General features: G+C 38.2%; 1 protein-coding gene across 2 annotated transcripts; it reads right to left on the bottom strand.

The window, feature by feature from the left end:
* Nucleotides 1-3610: 3610 nt before the first annotated feature.
* On the bottom strand, nucleotides 3611-19206 carry LOC122041777 (squamosa promoter-binding-like protein 1). 2 transcript variants are annotated; one of them, XM_042601574.1, is made up of 12 exons: nucleotides 19024-19206; nucleotides 17850-18873; nucleotides 9895-10076; nucleotides 7579-7905; nucleotides 7236-7471; nucleotides 6305-6379; nucleotides 6116-6223; nucleotides 5917-6034; nucleotides 5662-5806; nucleotides 5297-5447; nucleotides 4599-5204; nucleotides 3611-4341 (listed from the first exon to the last, which is right to left on the bottom strand). In XM_042601574.1, exons 2-12 carry the CDS (start codon nucleotides 18437-18439, stop codon nucleotides 3895-3897), a joined length of 2985 nt encoding a protein of 994 aa, XP_042457508.1. In that variant the 5' UTR covers nucleotides 18440-18873; nucleotides 19024-19206; the 3' UTR covers nucleotides 3611-3894. The 2 variants fall into 2 exon arrangements, with proteins under 2 accessions (XP_042457508.1, XP_042457507.1); XM_042601573.1 differs by having other exon boundaries at nucleotides 17850-19206.
* Nucleotides 19207-19861: the final 655 nt, after the last annotated feature.

The raw sequence follows: 19861 nt of genomic DNA, 5'->3' as shown, positions 1-19861 counted from the left end.
AAAAAGAAGATAATTTAATACTAGCAAAAGTGCCCATATAAATACCAAAGGTATACAAGAATATTACAGAGACAAAATCATGAAATACAATCACAAAAGAGCTTTGGTTGCTGATAGTTTTACTAATGATGTGACCTTATAGCACACAACGGCCGGAAGGATTCATTCAACAAACCTAGATAAACTAAAAGTAGCATATTATTGGTTCGACAAAGCATAAATCATATAATACAAAGATTAGATTCAGCTAAGGGTTAGTGTTGAGGATGGATATACACAACAGAGAAACATCAGGAAAGCAATGAACTTGAAGAGGAAATCAGAAATAAACAATGCCGAAGGGCAAAGGGTGAATCTTTGTCTAATATCGTTCACTTCACAAGGTTGTAATTTTTAACACAATAATTTAATTCTTGATAGAATTCTCGAGAACCAACCTCAAGCGATGGGACAAAACATTCATCTCGGCAAGCTGCAACTCACTCCATCTCTTCTCCGGATTGCTCTTTTCTGATATGCTGGAAGAAGAATAGGACTGAAGACATGCATCAAACACGTCAAAGACAATTTTTGCAAGAGGACTAGTAGCGACTTTGACAACGAATGCCTCATTACTGTAGGATCCAGGTGATGGCTCTACGTCGGCCTCCTCCTTTATCGTCTTATCTTCTGTTACAACAGGATTGAATGTTGTGTTCACGGCAACGCCATTGGTGGCGTAAGCTACTAGAAGAGGCAGTGTTTGGGAAGGTGTGAAGGTGGAGATCGACATCGGAGGAGGAAGATCGGAGGGGCAGGCCTGGCCAGAGACGACGTGGGAGTTGGGGCGGCAGCACTTGTTCCTCCGTTACTAAGAGTTAGGGCATCTGTAGACGAGTTAGGGGACGAAGTGACATAAGAATGTGGCAAAAGGTTAAATCGCTCGTCTCCGTACTTCCGTCGCACCCGATTTTAGATCATCACGAAAGAGATAAATCATGATAGTCGAAAAGATAAATGATGATGGAGTACGAAGTGACATAAGAATGGTTAAGGTGAAGGTGAAGGTGAAGGTGAAGGTGAATCGGACGAAGGGTTAAAGGGGAGGTGTAGATCGTGTGTTTGCTTGTTTGCTCGTCAGATGTAGGGTTAAGGTTTTTTTATTACTTTTCCCACATTTCTAGCATGATTTTGAGACGGGAAAAAAATACAATGATTATAATTTTATTTATAATGATTTATAATCATTGTTTTATTATCACAACAACGATAATGATTTATGTACCGTTGTTTCCTACGTTGTGAAAATATTATCATTGACAACGATCCACTGTACTATTGTTCCAACTACTATTAAAATAAAAAAAAAACTTAAAGACAATAGTTTTAGAACACGGTTGTAAAAGACATTATTGATTAAAAAAATACATTCAACGACAACGGATAGTATAAAATCATTGTCTTTTGTGTTCTACGGGCGTTCAAAGATAACGATTTTGTCAAAAATCATTATCTTTTATCGAAATCATAATGATTATCTTAAAATCATTATCTTTGTGGTATTATTTTTTAGCATTTTTGTTGTATTGATTTATTCCCTGATCAAACTTAATCTCCGGAAAGGAACATACTAGATCTCACTTGAGCTAAGTTTGACTGCCTTAATGACTAAGTTTGATTGATTTTGACTGACATATCAGCCTAGGTATTGATATGAAGGCAACGTGAGTGCTGAACATGAACCGAGACCTCCGCATCAATTATTATCCAAATTGGGTATATGAATTTTGCATTTTGATAGGTTAATCTTCATGATACAAGATTGTTTATCTTCTTTCGTATTGGCTACTTACAAAATGCGTTCATAGTTCTTTACAAAGATATATATTAAAAAAATTGTTATCGGAAGCTCTTTCGTTTGGGATGATTCAGCTCAAATTAACGTGGAGGATACCTTCCTTTTCACCTCTGAATCTGTCAACGAGGGGCACCCTGACAAGCTCTGTGATCAGATCTCGGTTGCAGTCCTCGACGCTTGCCTCGAGCAGGATCCTGCAGCAAGGTTGCATGTGAAACCTGCCTGCACCACGACCAATACATGGTGATGGTATTCGGCGAGATCACCACCAAGGGCGATATCGACTACGAGAAGAATGTCCGCGACACCTGCCGTTCCATCGGATTCACCTCCGATGATGTCGGCTTCGATGCTGACCACCGCAACGTGATTATGTACATCGAGCAGCAGTCATTTGACATTGCCCAGGGTGTTCATGGCCACTTCACTTGAGCGCCCAGAGGATCTGGAGACTCCTGAGCTGATGCTCGAGACTGCGGCTTATGGACATTTTGCGAGGGATGATCCAGACTTCACCTGGGAGGTCGTCCAACCCCTCAAGTTGGAGGAGCCATCTGCATGGATGGGATCTTGTCGTATGTTACTACCTTCATTTGACTGGTGTCGTTTGCTTTGTACTTCTTAGCTTATTGTGTTGGTACAAGATTGCCTCCCTAGACGTAGCTATTGGATTGTAGCCAGACTTGCAGACATCTACATATACACTAGCTGTTCCTGTTTCTATGGAACAAAGAAAATCACTTTTTACTGATGACTTTTTCTGTCCAACTCCCCTTTCCATTGCCACTTGATGTTTCTTAAGCATTTTTCACTAACAATCTCCCATCTCTAAGCTGTCTAAATTCCGTGGGCGTATTAATCGTTTAGTTAAAAAAAAATTAACAATCTCTAATCCAATAGGGGGAAACAGTAAATTCTAATGAAAAGAACAATCAGCCAAATAATAATCTTTTCGCTTGCTTAAATCGCTCAAAATAAGTTTTTCTCCTTTCTTTAGGCTATCTCTCCTTTATACTGTGTTTACTTGAGAGAGCAGAAATCAAAATTAAAAAAAAAAAAAATCATAGTAAAAAAATTTTCATTATCTACTTTATTAAAATTTTAAAAAGGAAAAGAAACACAATCTATCAACAAATGATTTTAAAATCAAATATCGATCACCTCAAAATCACACGAAAAACAACGGATGAAAAAAAAATTAACGCATGTTCCTCTTTCATTGATAAAATTACACCATATATAAAAAAAAATAACATATATACGCCCTTATTAACTGATAAAATTACACCATATATACCCCCTTATTAACTGATAAAATTACACCATATACCTAAAAATTTAATACATATATTCTTTTTCAGTTACAAAAATTACATCTCATGTACTCACTTCCCTTAATTAAAATAAACAAGTATACAAAGAAAAAATTCCTTTCCTTTTCCATTCTCCTTAAATTTATTTCATCCATTCATCATCCACTCCTTCAAAAGCTATCAATTACATGAACCACAATTTCACAACATCTTCAATTTGATTTTGTGCAGTATTTCAATCGAGTTATAAATATTGACATTAAAGAGTTCGATTCTCCAACTTAATTCATTTCGCCCAGGCTGTAGACAATTAGTAAACATCATTTCTACAATAATAATAATATAATACACTTGCCTTAAACTATATATATATGCACGGTAGCAATCCTCCGATAAATAGTCTCAATTGTTTGATTGTTTTTCTATCTCTCAGCTACCTCATTACATCATATTCAGTTAATAAAAAAAAATTAACCAATTTATCAGTATAGATAGCATAAATTATTACAGGATACATGATGAGATCTCCATGATGAGATCATAATTTAGATCTTTGCCAAAGTTTTGACGGGAAAAGAAATAGAATTTTTACCTGAAGAGCATTTGTTAACCAATCTTGAGGAAATTCTGTTTCTGACAGTGAAATACCATTATACCTACGTATAACATGTATTTCACTCTTCCGGTCCTTAAAATCCTGGTCTTAATAAGGAAAAAACCTAAATCTTCATAAGTGATACCACTTCAAATGTATCCATAGTCCAACAATTCCCACCTAAATGATGGGGACACATAGAAGACCTCTGGCGGGGACTTAAACAGCAGGCCAACACAGACACAGACTGCCGCGATACCAACCAGGGAAAGCATTAAGGGTCTGTGCAGCATTGTCCTAGCCATAGAGTTCTGGTAAACCAACCGTTGGCTGCACCTGTTGCAATAAGGTGGTTGCTTTGCATTCGACCAGGTGGTCCTCATCTCATAACCACTTGAACTACTGGACTTGAATGTGTTTACTAGCTTATAGGAAGCATCCCCAGAAATGTTTAGGACGACCTGATTCAGCATGTGCTGCTTATCGATTTTCTTCTGAACCAAACTCAGGTAGGTATGATGGCCACGTGAAATAGCATAGTCTTCTGGAGTGAATCCACTGTCATCCCGGACATTCTTCCATGCCTTGATTCCCGCCTGGCATTAGACATCGGATCAGAATAACATTAACCATGAAACAAAAGTTAGGGCTTGAATGCAAAAACAAATGGAAAGCAAGTTTTCTTTGTTCATGCATACAGAAACATGAAAGCTACATGTCTAAAATTCTATGTAACACAGTCAAGCAGACAACAATTCACTGGCATCCAAAGTAAATCTCATTAGATTTCTATGACTGCTGTAATTAACAGTATATAGGATGATTACGTAGCAGGAATCAGATAAGAGAATACCTGTCCAGGATCATTTGTAAGTGCATCCAAGATAGTCTCAGCATCAGCATTGGAGGCAACAATATGCAGTGGAGTTATACCAGAGGGACCAAGCATGTCAGGTCTGAACAATAATTGATCCGGATATGTTTTCTCAGAAGTTTTATTAGGCACATATCTCAATAGAGCTTCTACCAATGCCTTGGACTTTCTTTGTACTGCACTGTGAAGCATATATTCATCCAAGATAAGCTCCATAAGTGATTTCCCATTTGCATTTACTGAGCCATTAAAAAAAATATTCAGAAGCTTCTTGACAACTGCAGACCATTCTCTATCCATGGCGAATGACATAAGCCACCTGAAGCGTGCTAAGGTAAAGAAATTTGCAGGATCTTTTGAGTCTCGATAGATAGATATGCAATGGTTCCTCCGCAGAAGCCAGCCAAGTTCGCTAATAAATTCCAAAGCTTGATTTCTAGCTTTCTCTTCATCTAATTTTCCAGAAAGTTGGTCATCCGAATAAACTACATTAATATCATTCTCTAGCATACAAATCTCCGAGCATACATCTTTTTCTGCGACTATGAAGGGAAAGAACTCATCACTTACACCACAGTCTTCAAGCTAGAAGTGTCAAAAGAAAGCATTCCATAATCAACATAAAGTTAAGTTGGCAATTAAAGTATCTAAACATACGGAATTGAACATGATGGAACCTCAATGAATCCTCTCCCTGTCACATCAGGTAGCAAACAAGAAAAGCTAAGGCACTGAGAGAGATCATTCCCTGCAACTCTATCATTCTCCTTAACAAGAGCTTGTATTCTTTCCTGTACCAAGTATTTCCCATCGAATGAACATAACAACCTGAAAAAGAATAACCACAATTATACAATAGTTAAATGCTGGAACCATATGCTCACTGATTACCAAACTGTGTAGCCAATCAAACAACTTGCAAAAATAAACCAAGGCAACAAGAACCAAAACAGGAAAATAAAGCAATATATGTAAATTTGTGCAGTGGTGGAACTTCCCTCGAATTACATGCAAAGGCATCACATATATATGAAACAGATACCTAGATGCTGGTTGATCAACATGAAAGCCCTTCACAGTAAATTTGACCGTCGTAGATTGAGGAGCTGCAATAGGTGTGACGGACAAAATCTTGCCATGGTTGTCGGGTTGCCTGATATGCAGAGGTAAGTCTAGTACAACCTGACCTGAAGAATTGTAAAAGCATGACCGAAAGCATTTATAAGTTGTTTGTAAAATCAAGTTGCAAAAAGCTGGCATATAGTGTAACATGCAGATCACAAGAAGCCTAACATACCATTATAGATGAAAACTGCATAGTTCTGTACCAGTGTAAAAATCCAACCCGTTCTCCATATGTTATCAAAGGAGCTATGCAAAAGCTTATTTATGCTGGTGCTTAAATCATTGCAGAGCTGAACAAAGGCAGGATACGATGAATAGACAGAATCAATCAAGAGCTAGATTTTGAATACTGTTCAGTCTTGTAGCCGTACCTGCATCCATGCAGATTCAGATTGGCGTAGATATATTGTTAGAATTAGGCAGCCTGGTCTAATGTAGCTCTCCATGTCTGTTGGACTATTGGATAACCAGTCAAGAATCTAAATCCAGCAATTCAACACAATTAGTTGATCAAGGCAGGAATTTAGTACAATATGTATTTCAAACACATAGGATCTTACCTGTGCTCGCAAAGCAAGAGGCAGATCATTAGGGTCTTTGCCAAAGAGCTTAAAAATTATCCTATCAGTCCGAAACTGTCGCAAGACAACATAGAAAGAAATAATTCATAATAAAAGTCGGTCCAAGTTAAAATTATCAGACAATTACTAGAAAGATTAAAAAAAACTTTAACATATCAAATTTAAAATTATCAGAAAATTACTGGAAACATCAAACTTAACATATCAAAAATCTCGCAAAGTCTAATTAAAATAATGGAGACTGGAGAGATATAAAGTAGTAAAAATTTTGTTAACACCATAATTGAGGTTATAAGACATATGACCTCTCGTGTGAGAATGATGAAAAAGGTGATACAATTTAGCATAACTCTGATCAGATTAAATTTCTTTTACATGAGCCTATTATGGACTAGTCATTAGAAGATATCAAGTCACCAGGTCGAAAGAGCAGAACCATATTACTGTGAGCTTTCCCTTGCATCAGTAAGGAACAGAATACAGCCATACAGTGTTTAAAAAATTGTGCTTAAAAAACAAGACACTGTCAAAGATTTCCTCACAACTGAGTTCATGCTAAAACCGTTATGAAAGGAGTCCCTCCCTAACCTAAACAGATTCACCTTTTCGACTTCTGCACTCCACTACTAAGAGTTCTTTAAATTAGGACTAACCACAACAGGAACCTAAACTGACACCAATATGGATACAAATGCTTTTCTTGTATGCCCTTTCCTTGGATACTTCATGTTAAGTTCCAGAAGAATGACATTGATATGTGTTACTTCCATGAGGTGTTTCATCAAAGTCAACGGCATTCACTTTAGTGTAATATTTCTGTATGGCATCAGCTGACTATCATAGAGAAAAGAAATAGACATGCTAACAGATAAGATTGTACCTTTTCGATGTAAAGCAAAAAATGATATACCTGAGCATCTCCATGGGAACTAGATTGTGATTGGTTGGATGTTGAATCAGAATTACCACTATTCTGAATTGGACTTGACTGATGATCCCGCACCAACCACGAAGGGCAATCAGGAGAAACCACCCTGGAGTGCAGGAGAGTTGTCGATTTCTGTCTTCCTTCTTCACATTCTTGTGTGTCAATATAAGTGTCGTTCAAATCAAAATCCATGATTCTGACTCTATCCAAGACAGGCTCTGTGATATCATAAATTTAACTAATATCAAGTTTTTTCCTGAAAAGAAGACATGGTAAATGGGTAATAAATGTGAAAAATGAGTAGGATCTGCAAGCAAGCCCTTACCTGCAGAAGCTACCCTTCCATTTGAGCGAATGGAGTTTGTGGTTACAACAGGTGGTATATGATCAGGGTCTCTGAGATGATTCTCAGCAACATCAGTGCAAGTTACATTAGCGACTGAACTTAAATGATTCACAGATTCTTGCACAGAAACAATATTTAGTGCCGAAGTATTAACCGCTTTTGAGGATGTTCCTGCACCTGTTTCAAACTTTTGTGGAACCTGAGATGACTGTAGAAGTTGTAAGAGGTTACTAGGATCAAAGGACTTGGCAAACTTGGCAAGGCTCCCTAGCAAATGAGCCAAGAGCTCCACATTTTGGTTATCAGCTGTTGATCATCCAATATATACAGATAAAGTATCAGTAGAATATATACAGATAAAGTATTTGCACATGAAGCACAGTTCAAAAGGCCTATGTTCCAAATAGCCTTCAGTATGAGTGAAAAGAAGTCATTAACAGTGCAAACCCCATGGGTTGAGTAAAAATGATGGATGTATAAATTATAATCAGACATCAAGGGGACAAACACATGAATCAAGCATACAGCTAATAAAAAAATGTACAATATAACAATATAACTGCCACAAAAGTTCATTATAATTATCTGCAAAATTGATAACTTTGTATACATGATATACCACATATCAAGGCTGCATATCTTAAATGCATGTACAAAATTTTAAATACCAAATCCCACAATAATAGTACCTATGGTAGAATCTCTGAGGCCAGAATGCATATACGAATGCAGCAGCATAGAGGACAATCTAGGCAGAACTGACATATACTGAAATAGCAGTACAATGGAGACCCAAAATGTATACACAATGATCAGGAACATTCTTAAATATTGTTACAATACTCCTCTTTGTGTCATTTATGCTGAAGTAGCTTAAATTTTAAAGTTCTATGGGCATGCAATTATTAGCTCTCTATGGAGAAGATAAAGTATGGGGGAAAGAATGAGAGTAGGGACATAAATTAATATGAAAAAGATAAGGAAATTCATTCTTCATTTGTGATTCCATGGAGTGAAGGTGGTTGGAGAGAAGTCTTGTTCCCACTGTTTCCTTGGAAGACAAGAAAGAGGAAAACTTAAATTTGTGAAATTGAATTTATAGAAAATTTAAATAAAAAAATAAATCAGTTAAACGATTTTTTTTTATTAAAATTGCCGACATTCAAAGGGAATTGGAGTTTTCAATCTGATTGTGACAAAACTCGAATTGGTCAGAACTAGAGAAAGTGTTCTCTAGTTGTTTCCTTCCCTCCCTTTCTTTGCCCTCAAGAAAATGGAGGGAAAGAGCACGTGGGAACTCTTTCCTCTGAGTCATTCCCTTTCTCCAAGTGTTTCTGCCCAAGAAAACACGCAAAATCTCCAGCTTACTAATATCAGAATAACTGCCTATTCTGTGTCACAAGCAAGATGCCAATCATGTTTAATAAAGCAAAACTTAGATTCTCATCAAAACAAAACCCAAAGAAATGAATCGTGGTACATTTGTTGTTAAGAATTAAGATGATAAATCCATGTGGCATCCTCCTTGTTAGTGAACATAAGACAAACTTAAAGCTGTCTTTAATGAATTAATCTTTGCATGTTGCACATTTTACTATTGTGCTTAACAATTTAACATATTCAACTGGGTCAAACATATGTAAAGGTAAAATCAGTCTTAGCAAATATAAGATGTGTGCGTCATGCCATTACTGTTTCATATGTTAGTAGCAGATCAGACTGAAGCTTGCTGCATCCTTGTGCATTGTCAATATTTTGATTTCACGCCTTGTTCTTTTTAGAGGAAGGAGGAAATATTCACTATTCACAATACATATAAACTATTCAGGTGGTCATAGTTATATTATTCTGCTTAATTATTTATGTATTAACTAAGATCATGTTTTGATTTTTAAATCTAACATATACAATACAAGTGCAAAATTATCAGCGTGCAAAGTTGCAGGTACTGGTTGAGAGCCTATAGCTAGAGGTATAAGGATTTTGCAAGATAAATCTGAAGCTGAGATGGATATAACAAATGATAGCAAACACTAGTGTTAAACTAACCAATCATCTCAGATATCAGCCTAGAACCATAAATGTAGCAATTCCTTCTAGTTAAGTTGTTCACAAGAAGCAGATGCACTTGATTGAGAATCCCTTTTAATGGAACTAGTAACCAAATCCTAGACAAAGGAACAAAAAGATAATCTAACTTGGGAAAAAAATCCAATCAGAGATGGGACAAGGAAATTAATAAATCAAACATAATATTGACATCCAAGTAGGGCAAGATGTGATTGAAGAAATTACACTGCAAATTTGACAGGATCCTAAGAAGACTTATCAACGAGTAGCCAGAAGATTGATCATCAACAGATGGATTCCCAGTGGCAATGGCATCAGGCTGTCTTTTCCTCCTACGCTTGTTGTGGCCAGCTAACCGTCGTCGGCAACTTCGTTTGCCTTCATCAAATTCCTCAAGAAGATGAAACCTGGGCATGCAATTATCACAAGAAGCAAATAAAGACACAAAATGGCATACAAAAGAAAATGTATTTCAAGAATTAAAACATGGCAGGATATGTTAGAAGCATGAGACATAATGAAATCAACCCACAGTTGTAAGGCAAAACTGAGATCGAAAGCTATCCAGTCTGGATGCAAAGTCACATTACCACAATATCTCTACCATTAGGCTCTTTAACAATGGACACTACACATTATTGTTCTTATTTGTCATCAAAGTCCAAATAACATCAATATTATCAAACTCTTCATTCTAAATTAGTATTATCCTTAAAATTTCACCGTCTAGTTCTACTAAAATTACAAAGAACTTTTTCCTTCTTTTATTTTCTATAACATATATATATAATATATAGTTGGTGTCGGTTAGTAAAGCATTCACTAGTTATGAGCTTACAGAATTTACCCGCAATTTAACTAAGTTTTTAGGGAAAAAAATAAATAAATATTTGGCTATGAGTATTTCCACTCTTCAAAGTAATCAAATGCTTATCTCTCTTCTTAAAGTATTAAGAATCATAGAATCATAAAATGTGGTAAAATCCAAAATTGTACTACCCTCTCCATTTCTTTCACCAAATCCAAATTACACTTTTATATTCCCATAGACTCCCTAGTCCCTACACATCTATTTAAATACCCTTCAAATATATAATTTCTTTCTTTCCATCATACATCTACCATGAATAACTTCCTCTAGAGTCTGTCAAACTTCCCTTTTGATATGACCATTCAATCTTCCTTGAGGGGCATAAGTGCTTATAATGTTTAGTATCTTAATTCCTAAAATCCATTTTAGCACAATAATTCTATCTCCATGTCACTGAACTTTGACAATGTTATACATATAATCTTTAGCAAACATAAAATTCACTCCTTTTTTGTTTTTAATTCTCCAAAGTACCAAAGATTAAAACCCATATGTGCCATTTCTGCCATTTCTCTAGCCCTTTTCTCCAACCAGTTTTGTTTCCTATAAGCAAATTATGTTAATCCTTTTTCAATAATGATAAACGTTTAAAATCTAATTTCAAAGCAGAGTTTGGTCTTTGACTTGAATGAAATGATTTCATGCTGTTTCAACATGTGCCAACAAAGGATGTCGGTAGATCCAATAAGAAGAAATAAGAGGATAAGGAGGGGAAAGAAGAAGAGTATGAGGAACTGAGGTGGTACACAAAGAAGAGGAATGCCAACGTTGGAGAAACGTGAGTCGTGACATACATACTCCTTGGCATCCCTCGAGCCAGTGCTGGAGGAGTTAGGGTAAACTAGGGTTTAAACGTGGAGGAGGGTGCTTATAGTGCAACTTCGAGGAGGGAACTTCCTACATGATTTGTCAGAGAAGGATGCACATGATGCAATCAAAACTGTTTTGATAATGACATCAGCTAATTCTAGTCCTAATCCTGAAAGCATTCCTATATTCCAAATTGTTAACGTGAAGTAGCATTCATACTCGCATTAGCCTATAACAATGAACCCTTCATTATTTTGCATCACATCTACGTGTTGATATTATGGGTCGCTTTTTGCTAGTTTCCTTGCTACCCCTTGCATATCAAGGTACCTTGGTGGTGTAGACCTTGGGCATGACTTACGAGTCACAGTTTAAGACCAAGAGAAATAAAATTTTCATGCCCATTGGTTTAGGCAAATTTTGATGTTGGCTATCTATGCCTAATACCACCTCAAACTTTTTAATCCAAGCTTAGGACCAACATCAACGGACTTTGCCAAAAGTAAAAGACAGAATTAGATACATAACACCAAAAGTTTATTGTTAGTAAGGAACATAAATTCATTGAAAATCAAAGACAACCATGTCTTCAATTGTTTATGAATTGCTTCAATTTACAAAGTGTAAGTGCTCAAATCCTATTACTCAATGTTAATTTAAAATCATCATTATAATGCATTTATAGCCAACTTAATGCATGAGTAGAGCATCTTGCAGAGACTCGAGATCCTAACCACACTTATCAAATGTTTCTACAGGTATTTGATACTCCAAAATCCACACACTTGTCAAATGTTTCTACAGGTATTTGATACTCCAAAATCCAAAAAATCTACAAGCTAAAGTAATTAATTAACATAGTTCCTTGTCACACCATCTCAAATGCTGATAATAATTTTGCTAGTATACTATCTCTCCGATGTCATGCAAATGATGTATTGAAGCTACATCTTGGCAACATTAATATGTAGGTTTCTACTTGGATAAACTGATCAAATTAGTATTTTGCTTGCAGTTGAAATTTATTCCAGTTGCTACCTTTGAACTTCTAAAGTGAGTTCTACCACCTGCTACTATATCACTATGTATTAGAAGTTTAAAGATATCAAAGTTTCATTAGACTGAGGAAGTCTCAGGTGATGCGACTTCTCCTCCCACTCAATCAATAACAAGTTTAGAAATAACTTGAAAAACGTGGTCAATCTGCTATATGCAGATATCTAGATTGTTATGGACCGAGCCCATACAACAAAAGAGAATTTGGAGCCTATCAAATATAAGAGATACACGCATGGCAGATTTAGAAAGGATGGTGCAAATCAAGAGAATTGATTCAGCTATAATAATTTATAGTAATTGATTTTATTTGAGTCAAGTATCTTTTATTTTAAATAGAATTGAGTCTAGTATCTTTTTATTTTTGGTAAGAATAAAACTTTTCTTATTCAGGGGTTGTTTGCTTCCTTCGTCGAGAAGGAACGTCCTAGTTGTATTTAAATGGTTGAAATAATGCAATAAAGATTATCATTGAGTTTTACAAAAAAAAAGAAATTAATTCCATAGATCAAAAGGTTCTCTAATTTCCTCGAGCCTCAAATCCCCCTACCACCATAGGCCGCCAAGGTCGTAAAACCAAGAAGGCGAAGGTTGATCTGACCAGCCGGTAAACCGTCCCATTATGCGATCCATAGCCAAGGGTCTCAACAAATTGGTATCAGAGCCCGTCATAATGAGTGACTCACAAGCACTTCAACAACGTTTTGATGTATTTCTCAAAATCTACCAGGAGGACAAAGCTTCCCATGAAAAATGACAGCAGCTCATCCATGCTCAACTAGAGGAATTGTCGAAAAGCTTTTCTAATCTATACTCGCACAACAGCCATCGAAGTGAAGAGAGCAGCAATCATGCCGATCCACAAAGGCACCGCTCGAAAGGGTATCATGGAGGAGGGATCCTTATATATACCACGATATTCGAAACTGGATTTCCCACGTTATGATGGTGGGTCTGATCCTTTGGGATGGCTCAATCGATGCGACCATTTTTTCGCCATCAACGCACTTTGGAGGAAGAAAAGGTGGGCCTACCCTCGTTCCATCTTGAGAGAGATGGCCAACTATGGTTCATCAAACTCGAATGTGATCGACCTCATATTCAATAAGAGGAATTCAAAGATCAGTGTAATTTGAGGTTTGGGCCACCTATTCGCAACAACAAATTGGGCGAGCTTGCAAAACTTCAACAATCAGGATCTGTGGAAGACTACCAGCGAAAGTTCGAACAATTGGCGGCACGAGCGAGTTCCTTAACCTAAGAACAAGAAGTGCAAATATTCATTAGTGGCCTCCAAGATCACATCACTGTGGAAGTCGAGCTTCACCACCCAGAAGATCTCACTTTGGCTATGAGTTTTGCTCGTCTGTATGAACACCGCTCTAAACAATCTAAATCAACGATCACACCGCGACGCACCCCCGTCCTACCACCGAAGCAACCATTTATCAAACGATTAAATTGAACGGAAATGGAAGAACGGCGTGCCAAGGGCCTTGTTTTAATTGCGATGAACTTTAGAAGATTATGATGAACAGAACCACGTCGAGGATGTTGAAATTTCCCTCAATGCGATCACTGGCACCCGTGCTCCTCAAACCATGCGAATTTAAGGACGAATTAACCAGACCCCCTTGCTAGTCCTCATCAACTCGGGAAGTACTCATTGCTTTTTAAATTCAGCACTTGCATCAATCTTGGACTTATCTATTGACAAAAGTCTTGCGCTCTGGGTGGCAGTAGCTAATGGGTGACGACTACAATGCCTTGGGGTCTGCCGCAATGTATTAATCCATTTGGGTGATCACAAATTTAATGTAGAATTCTTCATTCTACCATTAGGCGATGTTGGAGCAGTGTTGGGAGTCAACTGGCTTCGCACGGTCCCATCCTTTGGGATTTCTCCCAGATGCGCATAAGCTTTCAACATACCGGCAACGCCATTTATTTACAAGGATTGGGTGCTACTCTAACAGCAGAAGTGGCCTCTCTCACAACAGCTACCCTTCCAAAAGTTCATAAAAAATAACTACGACATATTCTGGAAAAGTATGCTGCAATTTTTGAGGAACCCAACGGCCTTCCACCTTTTCGTAAGTGCTGCCACAAAATTTTACTTTAACAAGGTACCAACCCTATCGTGGTGCGCCCTTATAGATACCCCCATGCGTAAAAAAATGAAATCGAGCGTTAATGCAATGACATGATTGCCAAGAGCCTGATTAGACAAAGCACATCTCCTTTCTCTTCGCCAGTTTTACTGGTAGAAAAAGCAAACAACACATGGCGCTTTGTGTGGATTATAGGGCTCTCAATGAAAAGACAATTAAAGATAAGTTTCCTATCCCTGTGATCGATGAATTGCTTGATGAATTACATGGCTCCTTTTATTTTACTAAGTTGGACCTCGGATCCGGATATCACCAAATCCGAATGGAACCGGACAGCATTTCCATGACATCTTTTCGCACTCACCATAGTCATTTTGAGTTCGTAGTAATGTCATTCGGGCTCACCAACGCCCCCTCAACTTTTCAAGCTCTTATGAATAATATCTTTGGCGATTTTCTGAGAAAATTTGTACTAGTTTTCTTTGATGATATACTGGTTTATAGTGCTTCTTGGGAGGAACATCTCCACCATTTAGTGCTTTTTGGGAGGAACATCTCCACCATTTGCAGCTCGTTTTTGGGATATTATAGCAGCAACACCTCTTCCTAAAAAATTCTAAATGTTTATTTGCTTGGACGGAAATTGCCTATCTTGGTCACACCATTTCTCGTTCAGGGGTGGATGTCGATAATGGCAAAATTGAAGCAGTTCTCCATTCACCACAACCCACTACTCTTCGTGCCCTTCGTGGTTTTCTGAGGCTCACAGGGTACTATCGTAAATTTGTCCAAGGATATGGAGTGTTGGCGTCCCCTCTAACTAGCCTCTTGCGAAGGAACTCTTTTGAATGGAATGAGTTGGCGGAATTGGCATTCCAAAAGCTAAAGATCGCCCTTACTTCCACATTGGTACTTGCCTTGCCCGATTTCTCAAAGTCATTTGTGGTGGATTGTGATGCCTCAGATATGGGGATCGGTGCAATTCTGCAGCAAGAAGGGCGCCCCATTGCTTTTTTTAGTCGTTTGGCCCAACGACACAAGAAGCTCCCTGCTTATGAGAAAGAACTCATCGGATTGGCCAAATCTATACGTCATTGGCGTGCTTATCTTTGGGGACACAAGTTCCTAGTTCGAACTGACCATTACAGTCTAAAATTTTTATTGAAACAACGGATTACCAACTCGCCTCAACAACACTGGATTAGTATGTTGGGTTTTGATTTTATCATCGAATATCAAGCAGGCCGAAACAATGTGGCAGCAGATGCACTTTTACGTCGTGACAACAATAATGGAGTTGACCGCAATCTCCATGCCTAAATTAAATTTAACAAAGGACATCCAATCTGAATACTCTACTTCCCCGGAAATTCAACACCTTATTCAGGTGTCGCGAGGCGAAGGTCGCATGGAGTACAAGGAAGGGCTTTTATTCTTCAAAGGCAGAATCTATCTCCTTGCTACATCTCGTCTCACTTCTAAAATAATAACCATGATACATAATGAGTTTCACGAAGGATATCAGAAGACATTATATCGAATTATATGAGATTTCTATTGGTCCGGGATGAAACAACAGGTTCACATGTTGTGCGTGAATATCCAATCTGCCAACACAATAAAGTGGAGCATTTGAAGCCCGCGGGATTACTACAACCCTTGCTTGTTCCTCACCAAGTGTGGTCGGACATTTCCATGGATTTTATTGACGGGTTGCCTCTATCTCAGGGTAAAACTATATTGTTTGTTGTTGTGGATCGCTTCTCTAAGTATGCCCATTTCATCCCTTTATCACACCCATACACAGTTGTGAAGGTGGCTCGAGTTTTCTTTGATAACATTTTTAAGCTTCACGGTCTTCCAGAAACCATCATCAGCAACCATGATGCAACCTTCACTAGTTCTTTATGGAAGGAGCTATTTCGCCTTCGTGGGACGCAACTTTGTTTCTCGTCCGCTTACCATCCCCAATCGGATGACCAGACCGAAGTCGTGAACAAGGTTATTGAGATGTATTTGCGTTGCTTTACGGGAGAATTTCCAAAGAAATGGGTATATTGGATCTCTTGGGGAGAATTTTGTTACTAGTTATCACACGTCCCTCAAGGCCACCCCGTTTGAGGTTGTGTATGGGTGATCGCCTCCAAGCCTATTATCATATTTGGCTTGTACTTCTCATATTGAATCAGTAGATCAGGAGCTACAAACTCGAGAACAACTTCTGAAGAATCTACGAGGAAATCTTCTTGCTGCCCAAAATCGTATGAAACTTCAATATGATTCATCCCATCGGGAGGTACGGTTTGAGATAGGAGATATGGTACTGTTAAAGTTTCAGCCTTATCGTCAAGTAAGTTTAGCATCCAAGAACTATTCAAAACTGTCTCCTCGCTTTTATAGACCTTTTAAAATCATTGACCGTGTGGTCATGTCGCTTACAAACTCCAATTGTCAAACCACGCCAAGCTCCACCCAGTTTTTCATGTGTCCTCTTTAAAGAAATATCATGGCAGCATCCCTAGCGTCCCCTCTCTTCCCCCCATACATCAGGAAGATTACATTCCTTCTCCTCTAGCGATTCTCGACTATCGCTCACATCGTGGATGCTCCCAAATTCTGGTTCATTGGGTGGGCTTATCCTCTGCCGATATTTAATGGGAAGACGCAGTGGCTATCATGGAACGTTACCCATCATTCATGTTTGCGGACAAACCCGTTTCTCTGGGAGGGAGTAATGTTATGGACCGAGCCCATACAACAAAAGAGAATCTGGAGCCCACCAAATATAAGAGATGCACGCACAGCAGATTTAGAAAGGATGGTGCAAATCAAGAGAATTGATTCAACTATAATAATTTATAGTAATTGATTTTATTTGAGTCAAGTATCTTTTATTTTAAGTAGAATTAAATCGAGTATCTTTTTATTTTTGGTAAGAATAAAGCCTTTCTTATTCAGGGATTGTCTTCTTCCTTCGTCGAGAAGGAACATCCTAGTTGTATTTAAATGGTTGAAATAATGCAATAAAGATTATCATTGAGTTTTACAAAAAAAAAAAATTAATTCCATAGATCAAAAGATTCTCTAATTTCCTCGAGCCTCAAATCCCCCTACCACCATAGGCCGCCAAGGTCGTAAAACCAAGAAGACGAAAGTTGATCCTGCCGACCAGCCAGTAAACCGTCCCATTACGCGATCCATAGCCAAGGGTCTCAACATAGATAATGGCCTTTCGAGATTTCAGAAGCATAAAAAGCATTTCAATGAAAAACATGTGCTTTGCATCTAAACTAAACAAGTGTATGTATTAGAAGTGAATAAGAAAAACCAACCTACTACATTGCTGACAGAAGCGTTGGATAGCATTTCGGACAACAGCTGAGTTGGCCTTTGCATGCATCTCACAGACTTTGTGCCGTCTATGATAGTCCTTTGTCTCACTGAGGTCAGCATCACAGCCTTCAACCTGGCAAGTTGGGTAATTCGAATTTTCCCCTTGTGTCTTGCTCTTCTTTCCCTTTTCCCCTTCCATTTTTTTTAGGGTGGCTTCAATTGTTTCCAACATCGGGTAAGAATGGTCCCCAAGGTTTAAGCTAAGTGCTTCAGCACCACCACAATGTTCACCCTCTTCCACCACGCGAATCCTCTTCCGCTTCTCAGTTTCACCCTTCTCATTCACAAGTAGCCCAAAATCAGTATATTCTGAAGAAGATGAGTTATTCAATCCATTTGCTTGATCATGGCGCTGATGATTGTTCCCGCAATCACTAGGAGCTGCATTAGCGGGGTTTGCAGCAAAGAGCTCACCATCCCATCTCCAGTCATTCAAGTTCCATTCCAAGTTTTTCTTTCCCATTAAACTCAGATTAGAAGTGCCCGCAGTGAGAAAGCGGTTTCCTTCACTTCCCACTCTAGCCTCCATTAAATCAGAAAGCCGTAATACAATTTGAATGGCTGAGTTTTAGTGACAACTACTTCAAGTACTACAACTCCATCAAAGCCACTTAGAAACCACGGGTGGAGAACAGACTAGCAGACAGAATTCCACGCTTCAATGCTCCACAAAGAAAATCTAAAAATATAACACCCACATAGCCGAAATTCCAAACAAGTGAAACCCACATACCAATCACGAAGGTCACAACAAAAGAAAACACAGTCAAATTAAGAAGGCAAACAGCGCGATAATTTTCACCGGAAAAACCCTAGTTCAGAGCCAAAGACCAATTTTTAGCCCATCAATCAGCACAAATCATTGAGAAGACCCGATACAGCAGCCAACCCTGTTATAGCGCCTGTCTCGCAGTTAAGATGCAACGAAAACTCCACAATCAGACATGCCTCCGAACAACACAGCTGCGTGAAAGAAGAAAGCACAGTCGAACCCCTCAATATCTATACGAATCTAAACAATCCGATCAGGCCGACAACAATCACCGCTGATTTCTCGAAAAAAGAGAAAAAAAAACAAACGAAGAAAAACGGGGCGATTCCGAGAGGAATAACCTCCTTTTGGCGTATCGAGGTCGATCCTAGGAAACCTCTTTATCTGGATCGAGATTCGCAAACATCGGCGGCGAAAATTTCTGGAGTCCCAAATGGCGGCCGACGACGGGGGAGTAGGAGAGAGTGGAAGAGGAATAGGATGAAAGAACGCGTTATATTCCCCTACAAAATGACCCACATTTTCCACCCAAATCTGGACGCGATCAGAGTGACCCTTCAAGCAAAAAAATAAACGGTCAGCAAACAGAGAAATGGCCGGTGATGTCCACTTCTTCAGGCTGGGTCCCAATCCCACTAACTCCCCCACGCATTGGTTTGCATTCTTACGCGTTCGATCTTAAATTTGAAAAATGGAATTAACGATGAAATTGTAGGTGCTCTTCGTTGACCGAGTCAATTGAGAAACCGAAACCCTAATATTCTTATGCGTCCTAAAAATTTCCATCTGCTGCTCATTTAATTTGGGGATTGGCGAAGACAAATGAATAAAAAAATAATCAAAACTACATTTCCAATCAAACCCTAAAAATTGGCCTAAAAATTAATCTAAGAAACAGCTGATAAAAATTCCGTGGAGTTAGAATCATTCACATTCTGAATTAATCAACTTAAGTTAACTATCTGATATAAATTAAAAAATATATATTTATTTGAGACTAAGTTTCGGTGTGTTATGGTGGTAGATCCCAAAATATTGGTTGTTAAGATAGACTTTCACACGTGCTTTACTGATTTATAAACCCGTTGCAACTTTCTCTATAAAGAAGCTTCCTTCATCAATGATGTCCCTAATGAAATTGAGTCGGGCATCAATGTCAATGTGTTTGATCCTTAAATG

Source organism: Zingiber officinale, chromosome 2A (assembly GCF_018446385.1).
Source record: "Zingiber officinale cultivar Zhangliang chromosome 2A, Zo_v1.1, whole genome shotgun sequence".
In the NCBI taxonomy this organism is placed as follows: domain Eukaryota; kingdom Viridiplantae; phylum Streptophyta; class Magnoliopsida; order Zingiberales; family Zingiberaceae; genus Zingiber; species Zingiber officinale.
The sequence above is the reverse complement of the archived record's forward strand: the minus strand, read 5'-3'. Positions and strand labels throughout refer to the sequence as shown.